The sequence below is a fragment of the Curcuma longa genome, chromosome 1, assembly GCF_044706935.1.
Source record: "Curcuma longa cultivar G26 ecotype Majalengka, Jawa Barat chromosome 1, ITB_CL_G26_1.1, whole genome shotgun sequence".
Classification (NCBI taxonomy): Eukaryota; Viridiplantae; Streptophyta; class Magnoliopsida; order Zingiberales; family Zingiberaceae; genus Curcuma; species Curcuma longa.
This window is the reverse complement of record NC_133861.1, coordinates 17,673,616-17,697,410: the sequence shown is the minus strand read 5'-3', so window position 1 is coordinate 17,697,410 and position 23,795 is coordinate 17,673,616. Positions and strand designations below refer to the sequence as shown.

At 37.2% G+C, this 23,795-nt stretch overlaps 5 protein-coding genes across 6 annotated transcripts; 3 read left to right on the top strand and 2 right to left on the bottom strand.

Annotated features, from left to right (window-relative positions):
* Positions 1–3,337: 3,337 nt before the first annotated feature.
* Positions 3,338–4,569, top strand: LOC141821919 (stress-related protein-like). Its single transcript, XM_074709307.1, has 3 exons — positions 3,338–3,433; positions 3,516–3,746; positions 4,060–4,569. Exons 1-3 carry the CDS (start codon positions 3,386–3,388, stop codon positions 4,444–4,446), a joined length of 666 nt encoding a protein of 221 aa, XP_074565408.1. The 5' UTR covers positions 3,338–3,385; the 3' UTR covers positions 4,447–4,569.
* A 1,392-nt stretch (positions 4,570–5,961) lies between these two features.
* On the bottom strand, positions 5,962–7,992 carry LOC141821929 (large ribosomal subunit protein eL19y-like). Its single transcript, XM_074709318.1, has 5 exons — positions 7,861–7,992; positions 6,889–7,011; positions 6,509–6,822; positions 6,313–6,353; positions 5,962–6,233 (listed from the first exon to the last, which is right to left on the bottom strand). Exons 1-5 carry the CDS (start codon positions 7,970–7,972, stop codon positions 6,209–6,211), a joined length of 615 nt encoding a protein of 204 aa, XP_074565419.1. The 5' UTR covers positions 7,973–7,992; the 3' UTR covers positions 5,962–6,208.
* Positions 7,993–8,286: 294 nt separating this feature from the next.
* Positions 8,287–10,606, top strand: LOC141833261 (small ribosomal subunit protein eS10z-like). Its single transcript, XM_074720664.1, has 5 exons — positions 8,287–8,353; positions 8,445–8,493; positions 8,617–8,899; positions 8,992–9,130; positions 10,283–10,606. Exons 1-5 carry the CDS (start codon positions 8,351–8,353, stop codon positions 10,361–10,363), a joined length of 555 nt encoding a protein of 184 aa, XP_074576765.1. The 5' UTR covers positions 8,287–8,350; the 3' UTR covers positions 10,364–10,606.
* Positions 10,607–12,064: 1,458 nt separating this feature from the next.
* LOC141846565 (acid phosphatase 1-like) lies at positions 12,065–13,177 on the bottom strand. The gene is made up of 3 exons (XM_074734603.1): positions 12,779–13,177; positions 12,452–12,664; positions 12,065–12,361 (listed from the first exon to the last, which is right to left on the bottom strand). Exons 1-3 carry the CDS (start codon positions 13,144–13,146, stop codon positions 12,184–12,186), a joined length of 759 nt encoding a protein of 252 aa, XP_074590704.1. The 5' UTR covers positions 13,147–13,177; the 3' UTR covers positions 12,065–12,183.
* Positions 13,178–15,454: 2,277 nt separating this feature from the next.
* LOC141821905 (GDP-mannose transporter GONST1-like) lies at positions 15,455–23,720 on the top strand. 2 transcript variants are annotated; one of them, XM_074709288.1, is made up of 10 exons: positions 15,455–15,544; positions 16,036–16,206; positions 16,869–17,097; positions 17,217–17,356; positions 19,492–19,621; positions 20,090–20,188; positions 20,944–21,098; positions 22,562–22,678; positions 23,040–23,137; positions 23,217–23,720. In XM_074709288.1, the coding sequence occupies exons 1-10, from the start codon at positions 15,531–15,533 to the stop codon at positions 23,258–23,260; spliced, it is 1,197 nt and encodes a 398-aa protein (XP_074565389.1). In that variant the 5' UTR covers positions 15,455–15,530; the 3' UTR covers positions 23,261–23,720. The 2 variants fall into 2 exon arrangements, with proteins under 2 accessions (XP_074565389.1, XP_074565397.1); XM_074709296.1 differs by lacking the exon at positions 16,036–16,206.
* Positions 23,721–23,795: the final 75 nt, after the last annotated feature.

Below are 23,795 nucleotides of genomic sequence, written 5' to 3'. Positions count from 1 at the left end.
TGATAATCTATAGGGCGATCAATTCGCCTATGAAAGAACAAAGAAAATCAATCCGGAAATACCACCATTGATTTTCTGCTCGGACTGTTTCATGAGCTCCTCTATGAAGAGCACTGGTGCCATCGCCGCTAGTCTTATCCTGTGCAACCGCTGTCCTCGCGATCATGATCGCCTAGGGTTTTGGATTTGCTGCAGATAAACAAAATGCTAAGCACGACTGATCCATTTCATAGATAAAGGGTGGAAAAAATCGAAACTTTATCTCGAAACATTCAGAGACCATACCATCTTACCATCTCCTTTAAAAGAGTGTTCCCATCCTTGACCAGCTTGATATCTCCAGCTCCTCCAGCAAGGCTGCACGCGAGACTCAATAATTGACGCAGGGACCGCCAGAAGACGACTTCAAAGATGAAAAGAGAGAGAATAATTACATTTTGATGGTGCCCTCGGGTTCAGGTTAGTCTTGAGGACGTCCTGGAGGCCCTTATCGGCATTAATGCTCATGTGGAGCGCCGCCGACTTTTTCAGCACCTCGGCTCGCGGGTTCAGCACTCGGAGCGACATCTTCCCACCCAGTTCAATGAGAACGACGAGGACACAGGTCAAGGACGACGGCGGAGAAGGGGTAGAAATGGAATAGGGAGTGGAATCGAACCAAAGCGACGAAGAGAGAAAAATGTCGTATTGTTAATGGGCCTAAAGGAAATGATTCCATGGGCCGGGTTTAATAGATCGTATAGCTGGCACTGATCCGGTGGAAATTTAGCTCCGGTCGAGACTTTAAAAATATAAAATAAATAAAAATCCTAAAAAAGAACCTAACGTGCTAAATTTTGGTTCATTTTTTTTTTAATTTCAAGCCCATATATTTGGCGTAAATATAAAATGCATCCGACCTTTATTAACACTTAACAGAAATTATATAAAGCTTCTTTTGTAATTATATATGAAAATAAGGGCATAAGTCCTCTCTCTTTCTCGCTGACCTACTACGTATTTGATTTATCTTTTTATGGATGACTATGGGATTGATCAATGTATGATTTTTTGCATGACAAATATTGATCTAATATCAAGTAAATTATCACACAAAGTGATAAAACTGACCTACAAATTCCATTAACAAGCATAAATCCCATACATCGAAAATTAAAGGGCTAAAACAAGTGTCTGATGGTGACTATTAAAACTTCATGAGCTCCCTTTTAATCCTATCGGCGCCTGCGTTCTCAACCAAAGCAGTCACAGTGACATTGGTGGCCGCATCTCCCTCGTTTCGCACAACCGTCACACACAGGACCTCCGCCTCGTGCGTCTCGAACACCCGCAGTAGCTCGGTGACCATCCCGACCCGACTCGACGTGAAACGCATCGAGAAAAAGGAGGCATTGCCGGACACAGCCACCACATCCACGGTGGCGCTTCGCTGCATCTCTATCGCCGTAGCGGTTGCGGTCGTCGCCTTTCTCGCTTCGAGCGATGCGATGTGGGCCTCGAGGCTCCTGATGTACGATATCGTCTCGTCGATAATCCTTGTTCTTGTCGGCTGCAGAGACAGGCAATTAAAGGAATGTATGTGTGCCGTACATACACTTTCGAGGTCGATTGAGTTGTGATGCTGGAAACGAGTACCTTTGGGAGAAGATTTGGAACGAGAGATTGCAGGGCGGAGTAGAACTCGGTCATCTTCTCCCTCCGATTGCGCTCCATGTGGAGCACATCATGCAGAGGCTGCTGCTGCTGCTGGTTGCTTTTTGAGGGCGAGCCTTTCTCATGCATCTCGTTTAGTTGGAGGCGGCGAGGATTAAAGGTCTTTCTTTGGCACTGTTTTTATAGGTTTAATTTATTATTTTGTTACTTATTTAAATAGAATCCAAATTAGTGAAATGATGAGGTCTAATTCAATGATGGAGAGGTCAGAGAGAAGGTTACTTGATGAGGAAACCTGAACAAATCAAGAACAGAGATAAAAGAGCGAGCCGAAATGAGAAGGTCGAGGGATTTTATTGGGCCGGAACAGCATCATGGGCCTGCTCTGGTTCTTCCTGCAACGTCGTTTTTTTAAAATTAAGTTTAAGTTAATGAACTTTATTCTAGTTAATCGAATCTTGACGCTGAGAAAAAAAATTTATAGGCAACATTGAAGCTCAAACATAGCTTGAATTAATCAGCCTTTAAGCCATAAAAAGGATAGAGATTAAAAGTGATTGAATATACGTTGTGCAGTTAGGCAACAGATGTTGAAGAGACGACGTTTGCTTCATATTTCCAATAGATAATTGAATTCCCCTATAAAGGTTAAGAGGTGTAGAACTGATATGAGAAGCCACTAAATTTGATTTCCATATAAAGTATTAAAAGGAGGCCATTAGGAAATGGTACAACAATAATATCGAACCAAAACAGAGCCAAACTTGTCGCCCTCGTAGATTGCGTTCGACTTAAGGGGTTGCACTAGGAGGCAAGCAGATAATTGGGCCGCCTTGGCATACATAGAAAATAATTATTTGTTTACTAAAAACAATTTTATAGAGTAATATATAAGATATCTTAACAATTAAGTTATATTAAATAATGAGAAACTCATATTCAAGATGAAAATTTCGTAATGCCAAATTATAAGAATGCTTAAAAACTTGCTTTCAGTTGTTTCTCAATGGTTAGAACTTGAAGTTTAGAAAAATCAGTATTAGAGTGGAAACTTTCTATTTGTTGAGGTCGCATTAAATGTAACTCCACGTTTCCATTAATGGTTTTGAAAGAGAGACGTATTTGGCTCAAATTGGAATTCAACCAAATCTAAATTAAAAAATGTCAAAATATATCTAGCACGGTACTGAATATTCACCAGTCGTGTACTTGTGGTTATTAAAATATGAACAATAATCTAATCTTATACGATTTGTTGAGTTAAAACAATTTATCTAATGGTCAGTAAGATTTATTATTATGTTTTTTTCTCATTTTAAAATTTGAATTTCTAGTGCCGTTAGGGTGGTCGGTGCCATGCCGATGTCCGTTAAAGCGGGATGGACCGGCCCATTAATTTAATAGATTAATTTTTTTTTATAAATTTAAAGCGGGATTATGAATTTAAATGAATCGATAATCATTTTAAAATAAATTAATAAAATTTTAATTCAATCTACGATAATTATTTGAGTACCTAGCGATCGTGTCTTGATGGATTCGATTGGCAGGAAGCTGCTAGAAGGTGCCGGAAATACGAAGTAAATTGTTTACGACAATTTCGCATCATAACGCTTCCCCACCGTCCGATCCGATCGCCCCTCTCTATTAAAACCGCTTCCGGTCCATCTCAATCCCCAGAAACCAAAAACCTAGTCGCTCTACTCATCTTCCCAATTCGATTGTTCCAACGATGGCCGACGACGAATCCGTCCCCCAAATCGTTGAACCTGATCAATGGGTGAGTATCTCGATCTGTTTTCCTTCGGTTTTTTTGTCTGGGTTGTTCGAGATCTGACGAACTTTGTTGGGTTGGGATGAAGGACGACGCGCCGGTGAAGAGAGATAGTCTGAGATACCTGGAATTCTTGCATGTGGCAGCGATTCAGGCGGTACTTTTCGTGGCGAGGGTTTATAGTTACGCCAAGGAGAGATCGGGGCCTCTGAAGCCCCGCGTGCAGACCGTCGAGAGCACTGTGAAAGGAGTCGTTGGACCCGTCTACGACAGGTTTCATGACGTCCCCTTCCAGCTTCTCAAGTTCGTTGACCAAAAGGTTCGCCTCCTTTCTGTTTTCTTCGTTTGTAATTTCTTTCTTTTTCTAACTGCTACCATGGTGGGCTACTCTGCTCAAGACCTCGCTATAGTATTATCATAAAGAATTGTTTTATTGTTTTTTTTCATTACAAAGTTTGAAAGGTCGCTTACTGAATCTTCTTGCAAGCAAAGATATGCTGATGTGATTGTTTAGCGAAAATTTAAACTGCAATCCTGAAAATTGCAGTCAAGAAATGTAAATCCTATGCATCTTTTTACTGAATTAAAACAAGAACTGCAGTAAACAAAATTGTCTCACTTTGCCTTTGTAGGTCGGAGAATCGGCACAGAAGTTGGAGCACCACATCCCTCCGTCGCTAAAGAATGCCTCAGCGGTTGCCCGGTCGGCCGCTGGCGAGGTTCAGCGCAACGGCCTGGTCAATTCCGCGACTGGTCTGACGCGCTACGTCTACACCAAGTACGAGCCGGCGGCGGAGCAGGCTGCTGTGTCGCTCTGGCGGTCCCTGAACCGCCTACCGCTTGTCCCGCAGGTGACCCACATCGTCCTCCCCACCGCCGTCCACCTCGCCGAGAAGTACAACCAAACGGTCTCTTACACCGCAGAGAAGGGTTACGCCTTCTCCGCCTACCTTCCCCCGGTTCCCATGGACCGTATCCCCCGCGTTTTCCCGGGTGATGCCATTGCCCCTCCTAAGTGATGTCCTGAACTGAAGGTTGAATTGCCCGTCCCGTCTTTTACCGTCCCGTCTTTTACCAAGTAAAAATATCTTAAGAAATTAGCTTTAAAATCAAAAAAAAAATTGTCTTTTTTATTATTATTTTATCCTTGTCTTGTTTGATGGGTACCGTACGTAAGTGTTTATTTTAGTTGAATGAACATATATCTTAATGGCATATATTCTTATACACGCCGATTGAACATCCTAGAAATCTCTGTTTTTCTTGTTCTTTTTATTCCTCTGTAGGATTTCTTGCAGGTTTTCGTTTGATTTTATAGTAAAGAAAACCTTTTTCCATTTTTCTTCTTTTTTAATTGATAGAAAGATAAGGCCGATTGTGAATTCTATCGTGGTGGGAATCGACAGAAATCAGTGAGTGGATTAGATCATTTTCAGTGAAGCCACTAGAGTGATCAATTTTCTATTATGGAAATAGGTTATGATTTTACGTTTTCATCTCGTAAATTTAAATATTTATGAGTAAATTTTGTTTTAATTTTTGAAAAACATCAGGTATATTTTTTTGAACAATAAATTGTGCTAATGATAAATGGATGTTTTTTTTGTGTTCATTTTCTTGTCTCTATTGTTCTCTCTCTCTTTTTCTTTTTTTTTGTAAATTCATCGTGCATACTTTCTAAGAAATTCTTCTGTGTTTTTAGTAAATAACATTTCAGTGGTTTTTTTCTCTAAAAGTAATTTTCTACTGTGTTTATGTATTCAGTGTTTTAATTTTCAAAAATATTACCCTAAATATATTTGTAATGATATGTCATTTTTATTCTTAATAATCTATGTTCTTCATGGGAATTGATATAAAATATGATTTCTTAAATTTGATCTTACCATGTTCGATGGAAACGCCATTATGACAAAAGAGGTTGCATAAGAGTGTCAGAAGTGGTGCTTTCAATATGATTTATTAAAATTGATAAAGATTGAATTTTGATGAAATCGAGGTGATGACTTCCTCCTAGTGGACGAGTAGTAGATTGATATGGTGCTTCACTCAATAATAATTTAACAGAAATAAGAATAGATTTATTAATTTTTTTAAAAAATCTAATAAATTTATTAGAATATATAAAATTGTAATATATATCATTCTTCCATTTTTAAATCTGATTAGGAAAAGAACATTAGAAATAACTCGACAAAATTTACATAGAATGGTTTTACAGATAGTTCTTTCATTTCTTTTCAATTTGGATCAAACTAGTCAAATCCAGTGAAAATTGAACAGTGTGAAACTCGTTCTTTCGGATTATGTTGATTGAGCCCATCAATTTTACTATCAACTCAATTGAATCCATCCCAGATCCCTCGATCCAAATTCAAGGCCTCAAGTCATTCGCTGCATTTTTCCTGAACATCGATCCTATCTATACGTTGTTAGTAAAGTTAGCACCACGTGTTCTTTTATCATTTTGTTTATAATTCGACATGAAGAGCTACCCATTATACTTTCAACCTGCAATTGGACAACTGTTGTGCTAGAATGAAGAATCCGATCAAACATTTGCAGTTACAAAAAGATTTGTCAACCAGAGTCCAAAAAACTAGAGATAGTGCAGCACACAAGCAATACAGCACTTTCTGATAAAACAACAATGCTGAAAGGACACACACGATCATTCAACTCCAAATCAAAACAAAAATGTATAAAGAAGGATTATGTGAGTAAAGCTGGGAGCTAATTGGGATCTCCAGCTTTAGAAGCAGATATAAATTTGGTTGTTCTTCACTTCTTAGCTTTCTTGGAAGCCCTGCATGATCAGAGTACCAGTATAAGTTTAAACATTGTGCTGGAAAGATATTGCAAGAAGGGGTGTAAAAGAGTTCTACTCCGTTTGGGCAGCAGGAGCAGGTACTCGGTCTCCAGGCCCCTGCTTGGGAACAAAAACCAGTAATAGTGAGCACAAATTAACATTTCACAATTATTACAAAAAATTATGAGATTTGCCAAGTGATTCAAAGATTAATAATAAATAAAGCATAGAAGAAGAAATAATATCGCCAAACTTAATCTAAAAAGAATGACCTGAGCCAGCCGCTCCTCTCGCCTAGCAAATTTTCTTTCTCTGCTAGCCTTGCTCTTGGCTCTTTTGGCTTCAAACTGGTCGGATAAGGTCTTCTCTCTGGCCTTTTCAGCTTTGGACTTGTGGATAGTCTCCATCAGGACCCTCTTGTTCTTGAAGACATTACCTTTTACTTTCATGTACATGTCATGGTACATGTGCTTGTCGATCTTCTTTGACTCACGGTATTTCCGCAGCAACCGCCGAAGAACTCTCATCCTGCGCATCCAAAGCACTTTTGTTGGAAGCCTAGCTTCCCTTGTACCTCTGCGTTTCCCTGTAACATGAGAAAACAGGTCAAAAACAAAGGAAATGTTACATACAGGAAGACAGTAGCTATTACCATATCCAGAATGGCGTCCCTTTCTCTTTGCCTCCAGTGCCCTCCTTGCACGTGAACGTGAATGAATCTTGGTTGGCTTCCGGATGATAAAACCATCCTTGACCAGCTTTCTAATATTTTGGCCTGATCAAGAAACAAAATAGTCTACTATAAATTTCAAGATCAATAGCTTTCATAATAAGAAATAGTTCAAAATTATATCTTATGACGTCAATTAAAATTTCAGCAAACAGCTGATGAATCATCACAAATTCTAACTGATCACTTACCCTTGCCGAAATCAATGACAGGTAAATCGAAAATGAATAAAAAGATCTATTATCTTGCAAGAATTACTTGAGCACTAGCAGCTAATCCAAACAATTCAATAAAATAACGAATGAGAATGCATACGGGGGCTGTTAAACCCCCTAAAAAGTATTAAAAAAATTATGGTAACATTGCATAAAGAAAGTAACATTTTTTTTTCAAAAGCAAAAAGCTTTATGAATAATGAAACATCATGGTTGTGTATACTTGCATAAAGTAGCAGTATAAAGAAATTTGGAAGATAGATAGGATGATAGAATTGGATTCCATCCATTTTTTATATGTTTCGATCCAAATCGAGCAGAAACGGAAAAATTTTAAATTTAAGCGTCGTATAAAACACAATGAGATAATATCTATGTTCATTTATTCTCATCCAAGTGAATGGAATTGGAACAGAAAAAAGATAATATGTCCTTCTGGGTTGTTTCTGTCTATTTTAAAATACTTCCTTTTCTCCTTCAACTTTCTCCTGTCCAATCCAAGTAAACACAGCACTAATGGCATGCACGAGAAAATACTTCCGTTTTCTATCTATTTTAACGAAAACTAGTACTGCTGCTTGCTGATTGAAAGAGCTACGAGATAAGATTCCTGAACCATTTAACGGATGCAGAGTGCCAGTTCTATCCAGTGCTCAAGGAGAAGACGGAGAAGGCTTACGTGAGTTGGCCATGGAGAGCTCGTTGACCTCATTTGGGTCGAGCCACACCTTGCCGCGACCGCATTTGAGGACGCTTGCGGCAAGCCGCTTCTGGAGCTTGAGCGATACCATTCCCCCTGCTTTTCGGCCGTCGTCCGTGAAGAAATGAATCAAGTTAAAAGAAGCACAAGAACATATATATGTATATGGGTCTACCCTAGGGTTTCCTTATGGGTTATTCACCAGCCCAATGGGCCGACCGTCAAAGGACCCGACGTTATTTTTTTGTTTTTAAAAAAATACTAAAACAAAACAAAAATACGAAATAAAATGAAATTATCCTTTACAAAATATGATGGGCTTCATTAGCCCAGGCCCATTGGCATTGGCCCGGCTCATATTCACCACTATTTAAGTGAGATAAGATTCATGAGGTAGGGTTTCGCTTCGTTCACTCGGGCTCATCTTTGTGGTTTCACCTTCGGAAGCCGCGCTCAATCGTGAGCAACCATGGTGAGAGACAAAAGAAAGGAGGAAAAAAATGCTTCTACTTCTTTTATTCCTCGTTGTTAATTGATCTCACCGTGTTCTTTTTCGCTATCAGATCATCCCCAAGAAGAACCGCCATGAGATCTGCAAGTACCTCTTCCAGGGTATACCTCCTTCTAATTACGATTGCTAATGCATAAAGTTCGCTCCTTTATTAAGTTTTTTGGTTGAAAGATCCAATTTTTATCATATTGGATGCGGTTTGATGCCTCTCTCTGTGGTCGTAGAGGGGGTGCTTTACGCGAAGAAGGATTATAACCTCGCCAAGCACCCGGAGATCGACGTGCCGAACCTTCAGGTGATCAAACTGATGCAAAGCTTCAAGTCGAGAGAATACGTGAGGGAGACCTTTGCGTGGCAGCATTACTACTGGTATCTCACCAATGATGGTATTGAGTTCCTAAGAACCTACCTTAATCTTCCTTCGGAAATTGTCCCTGCGACCTTGAAAAAATCTGCAAGACCTCCTGCACGTCCATTTGGATCTGGTCCTCCTGGCGATCGCCCAAGGTGGTACCAAAATTGCTCCGATCTAAAGTTCATTTTGCTTCTTTCTTAATGATTCTTAGTTACCATTTGATTTGGTATATTGTTGTCTCCAGAGGGCCACCACGGTTTGAGGGTGATAGACCGAGATTTGGAGATAGGGACGGATACCGTGGAGGACCTCGGCCTGGAGGCCCCCCAGGTGATGCTGGTGACAAGGGCGGTGCGCCGCCTGAATTCCAACCTTCTTTCAGGGTATGCTTTTTCACTCAGAATTGTTTGTGATTGCAATTTGGTTATTGGAGTCGAGTCACAATTTCTTACTATCACGGATAAATATACTGTTCATATGCTTCTAATGGTTAAGCAACACAATAAAAAATGTCATATCGTGCCCAGTAGATATCAATCATTTTCAAGAACATGTTAAGTTTGGCTCTTGTTGTGCTTAAGCTTACCTAAATATCATGTTAAAGTTTGCTTTTCAAAACTTGTAGAGTTTGAACTCTTGTTGAGCTCAATTTGTTGGTGGAATCTAAATTATATGCTTTAGCATATTATGGTCGCAAATAAACTCAAGGATTTCTTCACAAGTTGACATATGGTGGATTATTTGAGGTGCGAAATTTCCTTAAGCTTCGTTCACTTGGATGGATAACTAGGAGGGTATAGGGGGGACATGGAAGGAAAGCAACATAGAAATTTACATGTGACCCATCATCCATGTGCATTTTTATGTCTATAACCTTGAGGCTCACTAAAGCAATCCTTTATGTCGAGTTTCCTTTGGTGGAAACACAAGAAAATGTAATTAGAGAAAGAACTCTCCACCACCCTTCTCTATTTCCCATGGAAACCAAGGGAGGGAAAAGACTCGAGAAATCTATTTCCTTCTCTCCAAGAAGCGGTGGAAAAACAAATGAAACTCTCCTAATTTCCTTCCCTCTATAGAAACACAACACAATCTAGTGAAAAATTCCCCTATCTTTGCCCTATAAAATTTCCAATCTCATTTCTCTTTTTACCTATTTATTTCCCTTGTATCTTACACAGCCATGATGTTCAATTGTTGTATTCTTAGTATTCTTGTGATAGAGATTGACATATACAACCACAATTATTTACAAAAGCTTAAATAGAATCTCGTATATAAATTCTATAGAAACTATGTTCCTGCGTTCCTATTTGTTTATGAGGCTATTTCATTGGAGAAACTGCAATCCATAACCTATGGTAAAGACTGAAATTCAAGAATGAGCCGAAAGATGTCAACTGCACCTTGTAGGCTATCGTCAACATTTTTGTTTCTTTACCAAATACAAAAGCTAGTTTTCACTTTTGAATTGATGTTGTTATGCTATATATATATATACATACATCAACTACTGAAATTGTCAAATTATGCAGGGTGCAGGTGGTGGCCGGCCTGGATTTGGCCGCGGAGGTGGAGGATATGGAGCTGGTTCTGCGTCTGCTTCATTCGAGTAGATTCAGCCAAAGTTACTCTGCACACAAACACATCAAGCACTTAGTCGATGCTTTTGCTTCAGTGATTATTGAGTTGATTGGTGGTTGTAATATCTGCAGTTCAGATGCATGGTACATTGGTAGTTGACATTTGCCCTTGATTCTAAGTTGCAATTTTCAGTTGAAATTTCTCTTATATGGACGTTGACAGTTGCATCTTCTTTGATTGTGTGATGGTTAACAAATTTTTATTGTTCTTGCGTTTCCAAACAGACTTGTGCAGGGGTAAGAGTTTTGATCAAATGTGGCAAATAGCACTAAGTTGTCGATTTGAATCGCAATTCTGTTACTTGTGCTCTAAAAACCTTACCAACTAAAAAAAATTGATAGATTTTACTACAAGAAAGAAACCAAAAAGGCGAATGAACAAAATATAAAGAAACACGTATTGAGTGACTGCACTTTTATATTAGAATAATATGATCGATGGAGCACAATGATGAGAAAATGTCTTGTTAGGAAGATAGATGATTTGTTTATGCCAAAATAATCCTAGAAAGTTAGGCATGTCTAATAGATGATTTGTTTTTGATCTAAAGATTCCCATGGATAACATTTGCACCCTTATCATCAAGATATATTCTGGAGATTGATTTCTAAATGTGCATGACTTTTGCTTCTTAAAAAGAATTGATTCCTTCGATATACAGAGTAGAAGCCTTAAAAGTAGAGAGAATCGCCTCTCTTTCCACGAATAATCTCTCCTAAGTCAATGCTCCTCAACTTGCAATTTTCTCCTACCAGTCACTGCCCTCAGATCCTGAAGACTCTCAAACCTTGCTCCTTTAATTCTAATGCTCCATTCTTTAAACCTATAATGGGGAATCAATAACTAAATTCTCCACGTTCTGAAGTGGTTTTCCTTATTCTTAAACAATTTAAGTGTCCCACTTGAATGGATGTGGTATATAACATGATCAAAGAATATTGATCGAATTGTGAAGGAAAATAATCCAAATAGATAGATAGTTATTTTTTACCTAAGATAAATAGGATAAAGCTTATATGAATGCCTTCTCCTCAAGACAATTAAATAATCTTCGATCATAGTCTTTATGGATCATCCATATATATAGGACCAAAAAAACTTCAAATATTTACTTTCTCTTGAATGAGATCTCAATTTCTAATATAATTTCATTAGATATCTCTTACAATTATTATTTTTTTATGATCCATTTCCCTCACCTTTACCATTTTGCACTATTTTTGATTTATTGGCCTGAGTGTATATAAATCAAAGAGAAGATTGTCTATTTCTAAAATTAATAGGGTGAAATTCAGACATCTAAATTATCAAAAAGAAATAAAATAAACATATATTATTATTTAAGTATCTATTATAATGAACTTGCCTTTTATAATATTCTTTATTCTTTACACAATACTAAAATATAGAATTATTCTCCATTCAGAACAGGAGCGACAAAACTAAATAATAAACTGTGCGATGATGAACAAAATACAACTACTTTGAATTAAGTGGAAGTCTGTTTGTCAAGTTTCTATGGTCCAATATGATCGGAAAATCATATTAAGTTTTATCCATTTAAACTCGTTGCAGCTTAAATTCTTCGTCCAGTTCAATCAGCTGTTCAGTTTCTCGAATTATTTCATAATTTAAAACTACATAAGATTTACACTTAAGAACTTTGTTGGTACATATTATTTCTATCGATCGACCAAGCAAAAGTCAGAAAATCATGAACAACCTTCACTTCTTGTTGTCGTTGTTGTTGTTGCTGCTGCTGCTGCATGTAAATTAAGGAGCTGAGAATTGTTCATGGAACAAAGTACATGGGATTAGGGATTTTAAAAATGCGATCGCCGGCGCAATCGCCAAGGAGGTCGCTCCACTGGTCACCAACGTTGCCTCGAATCCTAAATCCTTCAGCTGCCAACTGCTTCCTCCTCTCAGATTTGAACGCTGTTGCTCCTACGCCTCTAAACTCTGCGCTTCTGCAGTACACCTCTCACAAATTCATTATTATTTCTTCTCAGAAAGAGAAATCCAATTAATTTCAATCGTATTGAAACTTTTATCGTCACCTCATGATCAACCTCTCGTATCCTGTGAAGCCCTGCGCATGAAGATTCTGTGTCGTGGACAAGTAGAACACCTCTTCATCCCTTCCGGTGATCAGGAACACCTTGAAACCTCTCTCTATTAGCTTCCTGTACAGATGAAGCACCCCATGAATGGCGGGCGAGGCCCCCCTCAGAGCCCAACTCTTGAATGCCATCCGATCAAATGGATCTCCGCTAACAGAATCGCGAATAGACAAAATTATATCGTTATGAATTTACTCTTCTCGATCGGGCAAGCGTGCTCGATTTTAAAATATATGAATAATGGATTCGCGCTGCGTGCGTTACCCGAAATGCTTGTCCTTGTAGTAGAGAGTGTTGGACAGGCAAGTGTCGTCGACGTCGAGAACCCAAGCGTCCAAGCCGTCTGCGGCGGCCGTGATCCCGTTGAGGTAAGCGAAGATCTGGTCGACGACGGTGTCGAGGTCCCGGCAGTACTGACCGCCGATCATGTACTCCTCGACGTAGCGGACGCATTGAGCCGGGACGGTGCGCCACGCGCGGACATTGTTGGCCTCCACCGCCACTCTCCAGCTCAGGCAGTAGCTCAGGTCGAAGCCCATGGCGGAACACAGGCACGGCCTCGCTCCAGCGGCGGCGGCTCTCAAGAGGTGGTTGGCCAACACGAGAAGTAGCAAGTCCCAAATAGCCACCATGGACAGGGTCACAGAGGAGGAAGAAGACAGAGCAATCACACCAAATGCTGCCAGTACGTCTTGACTTCGGCGAGAAGATTGGAATTATTTAACATATACAAATGCAAAAAAAAATAAAGATGCCGATGTCTTTGCCTTTGGTATCCCTTTGTCGCTTTGTCAGATCGGATAGAGTTGCAATTGCAAAGGATTCATTTACCATTGTCAATCTAACTCTAGTTCTAAACAACAAGGCTGGTGGAGTCAATGATCACATGGAAATTAATGCCAGCCGGAGCCATGCACAAATTTCCCCCATCAAAATTGACTTCCGATTCCACGCTGTTGGAGAAACATTGTCCGGCTTCTCGTCATCGCCTTGTGAGCACTATGCATGTGTAACAAAGATGTCTCTGTTCCTCGGCGTGACGCTTGGGCAATATAAAATGCATGCATCAATCAATCGCCAGCTTCACTGTTCAAAAACTCACTGACAGTTTTATCAAAATAAATAAATAAAAATCTGGAAATCATGCAGAGTAGAGAAAAAAACAGCATTCTTTTAGTATTTTAAGGTGAAGATGATCAAAGTCTGTGATGGTTTGGCGTACCTTCTTCTCCTTGAGACACTGAAATTTTGTACTACTGAGTTTGAATATGGTTTTTATACGGCGACAGTGACTAGTGAATCTTCCTGGAGGTTGTGTGCAGTTATCTTCCTATAATATTGAAGACAAACTGGACTTCTATTGGAAAAGTAACCGAATGATGAAAGAAAGTTGTATTTAGGCTTTGTTTTTCATTTTTGATCATTTGCTGTTGAAATTGTGATCATCCTGCTACATCATCATCATCATCTTTGCAAAGAAACAGATTGGGACGAATGATGTACACTCAGAAAATATGGGGTGGGGTTTATGCTATGAGATCACCTAGGTTTTAGGTTGGGTTCGGCAGGGATAGCTTTGAATAGGATCCGGTTCGATCTGACCAAACTCTAACACTGTGCATTGAGATGATGGAAATCCTTGTTGGGTTGCACTGAAGTGAGGGATATCATTTTTTTGCTAGATCATGGAATATGACAGCCAAACCAAGGCATGCATGTTTCAAAAAGAAGCCGTGCATCTTTGAGTCTCATTAGAAAGTATCGTGATTAATTTAGGATTTGGAAAACTTTGTGTGTTTATCCTTGAAGAATTCTTTCTTTGTTAGGGAGATTGTGATTTACAGCTCTGTTTTTGCTGCATCTCTTTATAGATCAGTTTAGTCGTAGGCAGTCCGTCCTTCCAATCAACATGTCTTTAACCTATTGTCCTTCAGGCCTGCCATTTTTCTCGACTTAGTCTATCTTGATGTCCACGACTTTATCAGAGTTTATCTCTAGAATCTTTGTCATCTTAGTTTCAATCTTTGCTACCTTCACCTCAACTGAGATGGAGTCAGGAATTTCAAAAAGATATGTGTTTACGTTAATGCTTTAACTTTATATTTCAAAAATCTTTTTTAAATGTCTTCAAATATTAAGAGATGTTTCAGCCTAAAAGTCTTCATTTTTAAGGACAAAACTTCATTCTCTATCCAAATAATTTACACATTAACAGCTCACTCTTAGATCATCAGCAATGTGAATTTTCAAGTAGTTTTTCATGATTTAATACTCTAGTTAGTAAGATCTCGAATGGATCTGCTAGAAAGAGCAAGAAGCATGATTTTATTTAGCTATTTCTAGTGGAGTCACATTTAGTTTGTGCTCGATGCTTTTGATCAAATCTTAGTGCATCTGGGGTCGATCAAATTTATCATAAGAATGCTTAGTATTCAAACTTGGGTTTATTCTTCCAAGAGTTGACTAAATCTCTCCAAATGGCATCTCCATTTATCAAATTATTCAAGTTCCATTATTTCACTTCAACATTTAACAATGAGCGGATTTCTAGGAATTAAATAAGTAATATTTCGGGTCTCCTTTGATGCAGGACACGTGTTATTTTTCCATGTGCCTTTCAAGAGCTATCTTGGAAGATGGACATTTCCCTATCCCACAACCTGTCACCCTTACGGAACGATTCCGCGTTCCGATATAATGAACGCTACATAACAGTTCGACAAGTCACAAAAGAACACTAGTATCATGGGACCTACTACGGTTTGTCATGGCGAAGACCCGTCAACAGCGTCGTCCTGAGTCCATGAAACATATGGGTAAACTAGTGGGTTACCACGGCGCGACGCTCTTTAAATTTTTAGGCCTTTGTAACAGGGACGAGTCAACGTTACGTATTAGATGGAGGCGATTTGATTTGCTCCTCGCCTTGCTGCTGCCCTGTCTCGTTTCGTTGCAAGGGGAGGGCATTCGCGTGGTTCATACTCGGATTCGTCGTTCTTTCATTCTTTCTCGTCGGATGATGGGCTTCAGGTAAGCATTGCTCCGACTTCTTGCCGAAAAGGTTGTATTGTCGATCCGCCCTGGAAGTCCGAATAACTTTATTCAGTTTGTTTTGGTGATTATTACTGATTATGGCCTATTTGGGGTTGATATTTGTGAATGGAGTTTGGTTGTGTTGGGGTTTTATGTTTTACAGGTTTTTTTTTTTCGTTTTTTTTGTTGGAAAAATTACTTCTCGTTAGGTTTACTAGTTTCTAAGGATCAATGAGGGATAATATTCTTTTATGCGAGTTAGCTTTTGTGTGAGGAGAACTAGTTCTTTGTTGTAGATTGTGGTGAAGGAGGAACTGGACTATCAAATGCCCAAGTCGTCTTCTTCGCTTTCCCTCTAATGCTACTAGTATACGTATCGAGAATTTGACATTAGGTGGCATTGCATCTTACTTTTTGAAGCACACTTGTTTTTACCATGTTTTGTGAAATACCAAAACATACTTATCCCTCTTCCTTTCAATTACCAGGCATGCTCCTCTGAACTCTCCTGATGGACGTCATGGAAGACTTGACTCTGAAGATAACAGTAGTTTAATTCTAAATGGTGAAAGAAATGGTTTGGCGAGCCATGATCAGGATGGAAGTTTACTAGGTCCTGCAACAAGTCCCGTAGTGAGTGGAAGAAGAGACGTTAGCAGGCAAGATGATACCTATCATCTCTTTCATATATGTTAAGTATCATTTTTTTTCCTTTTCTTCTCGATAATTTTATACGCTTATCCTTCTAATTTTTGCCATTTTGCAACTTAAAAATAACTCTTCCTTTTTTTATATAAAATTTCAGTTTACAAAACCATTTTATTTCTGTTTTTTTTGGTATTCCATACTAATTGTTAAATTTCTCATTGAACTGAGCAATCTAAGCAGTAAATGTTAATGATTGTTACTTAAAGACAATATCCATTGTTAATGCAAAGAATTCATCGATCACTTTGTTACTTTGATATTGTGTAATTATGATGATTATGCTTATTTCACATGATACTGATTGGACAGCTTTTTTCAATAAATTCTCTAAATTGAACAATAATTCCATACAGGTACAAAATTTTTAAGTTCATAATGTTATAAATGAAGCATAATGAATATTGATTTCTTCAACCTTGAATAAATTCATGAATGTTTCTTATATGCTTATATTTCTTTTATCTTGTGTGGCAATTAATTCATATTTCTTGTTTTGTTTTCTCATTTCATTTTTACTTGCTACATGTTTCATCTTCTTTTGTGATCTTATGCATATATCTACAAAGCATAGATTTCATGTATCCAATTTCTGAGTATTTATATTCATCTTCAGGCCACTATCTGGAGCAAAATCCTTTGAAGATGATGTGGACTTAGAAGATGGTAAAGTTGAAAAGGAAAGGGATAAACCTTTACACTATGATAGACGTCTAAAGTTGAATAACCGAGCTTTTCTATCTGGTCTTGCATACTGCTTATCATCATGTAGCATGATCCTGGTCAACAAGGTAGTGTTGTCTGGGTATGATTTTAATGCTGGGATATCGCTAATGCTTTACCAGGTGTAGTTGCATATAACCTTTATTTCTTTGCTTCTATTCTACATCATGATGTTTAGAATTCATTATTGCTTCAAACAACTAAACTGACTTACATTTTAATGCGAATTCTTTGCTTGCAGAACTTTGTTTCAGTTGTAGTAGTCTCCGTTTTGACTTCATTTGGTGTTGTATCAACGGAGCCACTCACTTGGAAATTAATCAAAGTTTGGTTACCAGTGAATATAATATTTGTTGGGATGCTTGTCACAAGCATGTTTAGGTACGACAAGTTTCTAGCTGCAATTTCTTTAATCTTTGTCACTTAGTTGCTCATCCTGCATCAATATTGAGAGGTAGTATTTAGATAAGAACGAAACAGAGATTGCTAGGCTTATCAAGGAAATGCCATAGAGTAATCTTCTTTACTTTCATTTTCCTTCTTTGATTAGTTGCATATAGTACTTGTTCCCTTAAAAACTGCATGAAAGCTAATAGAAGTGTACAAATAATCCTGTAGTTTTTCATCTTGAGTCAACTCTAAGTACTTATCTATACATTAATACCAGAGGTTCTGCATCTGGGTACATTTGATATGTATGCAGGTATTAATTAATAAAAAAAATTATTTAACTTTATTCTATTTGGAAAAGCATAAGTTATTAACTACATGAAGAATGCATAAGTACTTACTAATAAATAAGAAAAAAGGAAAACAAATAAGCTAAACTTCCTAGTAATTAAAAATTATTGTACTTATGGAAACACAGGTATAAAGTTGATGTGCAATTTTTAAAATTTTTTTTAGTAAGATTAGTCATTGAATTCCACGTATGATCTTTTTTTCTCATTTTCTTGTATTTTCTCTCTTGCTATCTTCTATATCTCTTGGGGTAAAATGATGAGGAATTTACTTATCTCTCATGGCATTTCTCCTTTCTCACAAGAGATGTTGAAACCTTGATCTCACTTTCTTGTCCAGAACACTTTTATTGAATCTCTTTATTCGCTCCGCTTCCCTAAAATATATATTGGGCTAATTTTCTCTTTCAATATTAGTTTTTTCCCTCTCTTGTAGATGCCATAATTTATTTAACTCTCTTTTCCAATATCTTTTTTTGACCCTTGAAGTAATATTCAACTTTTGTTGGATTTTCACAATATTTTCTCTTTTACATCTCAATGAATAAATATTGGTTGCCTTGTCTTTGTCTCACTGGCAATCCATTAGAGTTTTCTTTCATTCAACACCTGTTTAAGGGGAGTTATGGAAGAAGATTCTATTCAATGAGTACCCTTTTGAAGCACAAACCAAGCTGTTGAGTTCAACACCTCACTATCATAGTTAGAGGGAGCTTGTTGCAGTAGTGTCATGATATCATCATCTAATGTATTAGTCAATCTTGTTTTTTAATTTGTGAAACTTCACCTTGAGGAAGAGCGTTAGAGCAGTGTTGTTGTCATATAAGGTGTAGTATGTCTTGTTTCTTAGAATAAAATCGATATATTTCTTCCAACTCACACATTGGCTTCAAACAAGTTTTTTAATGTCAATTTGAACTTTCTTGCTATCAGGACAAGAAACCATGGTGTAGACATGGAGAGAAGGGAAGGAAAAGAGAGAAAGTGTAGGAAAAGGAATGAAATGACATAAATTGGTCATTTTTTCGGCTTGAGGATGAGGAACAAAAGAACGAATAAATCAACATATTTTATTGATCTGTAATAGTCGACAACATCGGTTGAATTTTGCAACTAGTTTGAGATTAGTCAGAAACTATTGGCCTTTTCCCTCAACTAATTGGTCAATGTGCTTGCCTCCTATTCTCTCTTTCATACTATTTGGCTGGAAAGAGTCAGGAGGAAAAAATTTGGTTCCTCTTTCCCTTCCAAGTAAACAAAAGAATGTTCTTCTTCCTTGTTCCTTTCCTCCACATCCTTCTTTCCTTTTTGTTTCAGACCAAAATAAAGCAGCCTCTCTTTAAAGCTCTATGTTTTCACTTGAAGGCCTGAACGATGTAGGGTGTAACACTGTTATCTCCGGACCTCTTGTAATCACTCAGTTCACATGACATGATGGATTTTATGTCAATAAACTGACATTGCATCTATCTCTAAATTAGGTAGTTAGCTTTCCCAGTTAGTTTTTGTTGGAAAAATTCTATCCTAGTTCTGTATTTCCTTAGACTATAAGCATTCCTTTTTTCTAAATCTTGCCAGTACCATGTGATTTGTTCTATCTTATTTGTTTGTGTTTGGTCAATCTTTCATTATTTCCACAGTAGACATTAGTATTTATAGCTTACTTACATAAGTAGTGACCCACACAGCAACATTATCTTGTGTGAGTAAATATTACTATCCCATAATCGAAGATACTTGTTCAAATAATGCTAATGATTTTTTTTCCTGTCACAGCTTAAAATACATCAATGTTGCCATGGTAACAGTTCTTAAGAATGTTACTAATGTCATTACTGCTATTGGCGAGACATACCTTTTCATGAAGCATCATGACAGGAAAGTGTGGACAGCTCTGATCCTAATGGTACCTCCTTATCAAGCTCAGAAAAAAATTAAGCATACAATTTAAACAGAATTACACACACACACACACGATTATGATATGCTGTGTGCCTTCCTGTGCGCACGGCGTCTGCGACTGAGTGCACATCAGGGCGAGTCAGGGTGCCCGAAGTGATCCGGGCACCCCGCGCACTCAGTCGTGCATATATATATATCAGTGATATGAAATGACTTTATGCACATATGACTGGTCCAGGAATCTCGTTAACTGTTAAAGATGGACATAGAGTAGATGGGTTGCCTGGTGATAAGCTATCAAATATTCTTAGCACTGCTTGGCATATATATTTTTTCATTTAGCTACTTCATTGATATTCATTTTTAAATAGATTATGCCCCCTTTCTCAATTAGTCACATTTTTCTTTAAGAATCATGCTTTTTAGCATAACATATTATTTCTGCAATATCACACACCAACTATTTCTGCAGATAGTTTCGGCAATTTCTGGAGGGATAACGGATCTATCATTTAACGCAATTGGCTATGCATGGCAAATCTTAAATTGTTTTCTGACAGCATCCTATTCGGTCAGTTTTTTGTCTTATTTACTCTGCAGATTCAAAGACCATCCCATGTTTGTGCCAATCAGTGCTTATAATGGGTCACATCAATTCGTTTCTTATTTTGTTTAAATATGTTCTTACAAATTTATAACTGTTATGGAACACTAGTGTCACAAGTTCTTGGGCTTCTTTTTTCTTCTCTTTGAATTTTTCTTCATTGTCAAAGAAATATTGATTTGCAGCCAAATATGGTGTGTTGGGCACTGCTTCTTTGATTACAATAGCCAATTGAGTAGAGACATAAAAGCCACTCTAGCAAAATAGTTTTCAAGATGAGCTAGAACCTATTAAGCAAGGTTAGCTACATGTTTTGCAAGGAGAAAAACGTTTTATTATATCCATTGAGATAGCTTGTTTGATTTGTGGTATTTCTATGTATTTAAACACAGACTGATATGTGAGAGTATATTCCAAGAATGATATACTGTTACTATTGCAACCTACTATCCATACATGTTTTTTTCCAAATTGCTCAATTTTCACTGGAGTCAACGTATTGCAATCCAATCATTGACTATATTGAACCTATTTTGGAAAAAAACTTCAATAGTCTAACTGCAGTATGTGAAATGTTCTACTTTGACCTTGCTTTTTTTGCTATCTTGTAATGTATAATAGTTGACAAACCAGGAATCTGATATTATTGATCACATTTTTTGTAAATGTGACAATTTTGTTTCTTTATTCAATGAACTAACAAAGGGTTTCCTACACCTCAGTTAACACTACGGCGAGTTATGGATACTGCAAAGCAAGTCACCAAATCAGGAAACTTAAATGAGTTTTCAATGGTTTTGCTTAATAACATCCTTTCTCTTCCTCTGGGACTTCTGCTTATATTTGCTTTCAAGGAAATTGATTATCTTTATAAAACGTGAGTAGTTTATGTTGATTTCTTACTACATACATTGTTTGATTTTCAGTAGTAATAATTTTTATGAACTGCTTCAGTTTTTTATTCTGGAACATGAATTGTCTAATCTTTATGGTATTTTTTTTATCATTTTATCATTTGACATAAAAAAACTATAAACATTGTGATGGTAGTTTGATCAGTCATCAATTGATTAACAATGATAGTTTAGTTTCAGCAGAGTGTTGTGCTGTTCAGTCATATTTAACTCAGGCTTTCATAGAAGACAATCGAGGTCTAAAATCTTGTGCTGTTCTAGTTTTTTAATCTTTAAGTGAAACAATGAGTCTGGTAACATGCTGATGTACCAACTGATGGTGCCAATGGCAAATTGAAAGAGAAAGAAAGGAGTTGAAAAGACAACTACATAGCTCGGAACAAAGTTTAAATTATTATTCCATGCTGGTTTTTTGTCTCTGGGTGGAATAGTATAATTTTGGTACTATGTTTTGCTAACATTTGATACGCTTTATTGCTGAGATGAATGTAGATGAATTTTATTCTTTTAATACCTTTTCTTTTCGTTTAATTTATTTACTTATAAAAATAAAATTGTAGCAATAAGATAGTCAATTAATTAAACTTTCGTATTATATATTGTGCCAATACTAGGCATGATTTGACATGTGCTAAAGAATGTCTACATAAATTTAGATGAGTTTTACTCATCTAATTCTCATTCACTTATATTTCTATAATTGAGTTAGAATTTTAGAGGAAATAAATTCAAAAAATAATAATAAATATTGTTTGAATTCATTTGATGTATATCACACAGTGTCAAAGAATATTGTCAGCACAACATAATACTAATTGGAACAATCAACACAGATAGGAAAGGAGGTTGTTATGCATAGTATCGATGTCAGTTATTTATTGGAATGCTACTCTTCACCCATGCCCCCTGACCTGACCATCGGTGACATAAGATTTCAAACTCTGAAGATAATAGCATCCACAATAGGTTTAATTTGTTTTATTACACTTCTTGAAAAAGGAAATGAAAAACAAATATAAAAACACAAGTAATGCATGCCATTGGGCTGACTAGCTCTCGCATAACCTTTGCCGCTAAGATTCATGTCTATTGTTCTGCAATTCTGTATTTCTGGGACCGACTAATCGTGTTAGTCAGCAAAAATACTTGGATTCTGCAGTGATGTCTCAATTTTTAATGGAAAAGATTGTTTCAGAAAGACAGTTGATAATTATTGCATATACAAAATACTTTCACCAAATATTTAGTGTTGAAATATAAATTGATATATGTGAATTTATGTTGCCATTTTGACTAAAAGAATTTATTAACTAAAACCTAGTGAAATATTTTGTACTGTAAGCTGCTGCCCGTATCATTTCAAATTCATTACATTCTCTGAAGCACTCTCTTTATTAGTCTTATGAATTGTCGAATGAATTGGCAGGCCACTTTTGAAGATGCCTATGTTTTGGCTGGTGGCAACTCTAAGTGGTTTTCTAGGGCTCGCTATCAGCTTCACTTCGATGTGGTTTCTTCATCAGACAGGTGCAACTACATACAGGTAGAGCAGAAAATCCTTAATTTGCCAAACTAAGTTTGTTAAGCTTCATTGTCAATCCATCCTCAGTCACACTACTTATTTACTCAAATAATGGCTACTTTTGCTTTTGGTCTGAATATTTGTCATGCCCACCCACCCAACCAACCACACAGTTTGATGATGATCCATTCTACCCTAGGACTTTTGTCTACCGATTACTCAATATCGAAGCAAATGCTTAACCAAATTGTTGGGTTTTACACAGTTGATTAGAGATCTCTATATTTTCCTATATTCTATAGTCCTGATCAATGATGCATAATACCATTTTGCATATCGTTCAAATAGTCTGAGCTAATTGTCTTCTGATGTGAGTTTGCAGCCTTGTAGGATCACTAAATAAGATTCCGCTTTCAATTGCTGGAATCCTTCTTTTCAAAGTTCCGACCAGCTTAGAGAATCTGTTGAGCATTGTTTTTGGTAAGCTGTCTTCATTTTGCGTCTATGCGTTTTGTAGGTTCCGTGCGTTTAATTGACGATCTTAAACCCACCTCTGCAGGTCTCTTAGCTGGTGTATTTTTTGCTAGAGCAAAAATGCGATAACATAAACATATTCACATTCCCAATCTTGAGGTTAAAAACCGCTTCATTACGGTATAACACAATCACTTCTATCAGAGAGAATCGTGAAGCGTGATAGTGACAACAATTGTTTCGTACGATGGCAAAGACAAGATCACACGAGGAAACTTACGAATAGCTGACAACAAGTCGCAAGACCTCAAGGCCAGTGAAACTTTATTGTCAGAGAATCATCATTCGGTAAAGGGTAATTTACTCACGGACATCGACTTGGATCGGGCAAGCAGGCATTGGATACAGTAACGATGTTATTACTCTTTATTACTCTCATATCTAATTCTTCTTATTTTTTCCCTTTTTTTCCTTTAGTTTTTTAAAGTAATTATAAAAGGAAGATGTTTCATAGTCCTCTTGTTTAGTCTAATTTTGTTGTGTACTAGCAGACTTTAGTTATTTAATTGAAAATATTTTTAATGATTCTTAGTGGCTGCTAAAGTCCTTTTTTATGGTTCCTTGGCCTCCATGTTGCGATCTCGGTTCTCCTCCTTTTCAAACT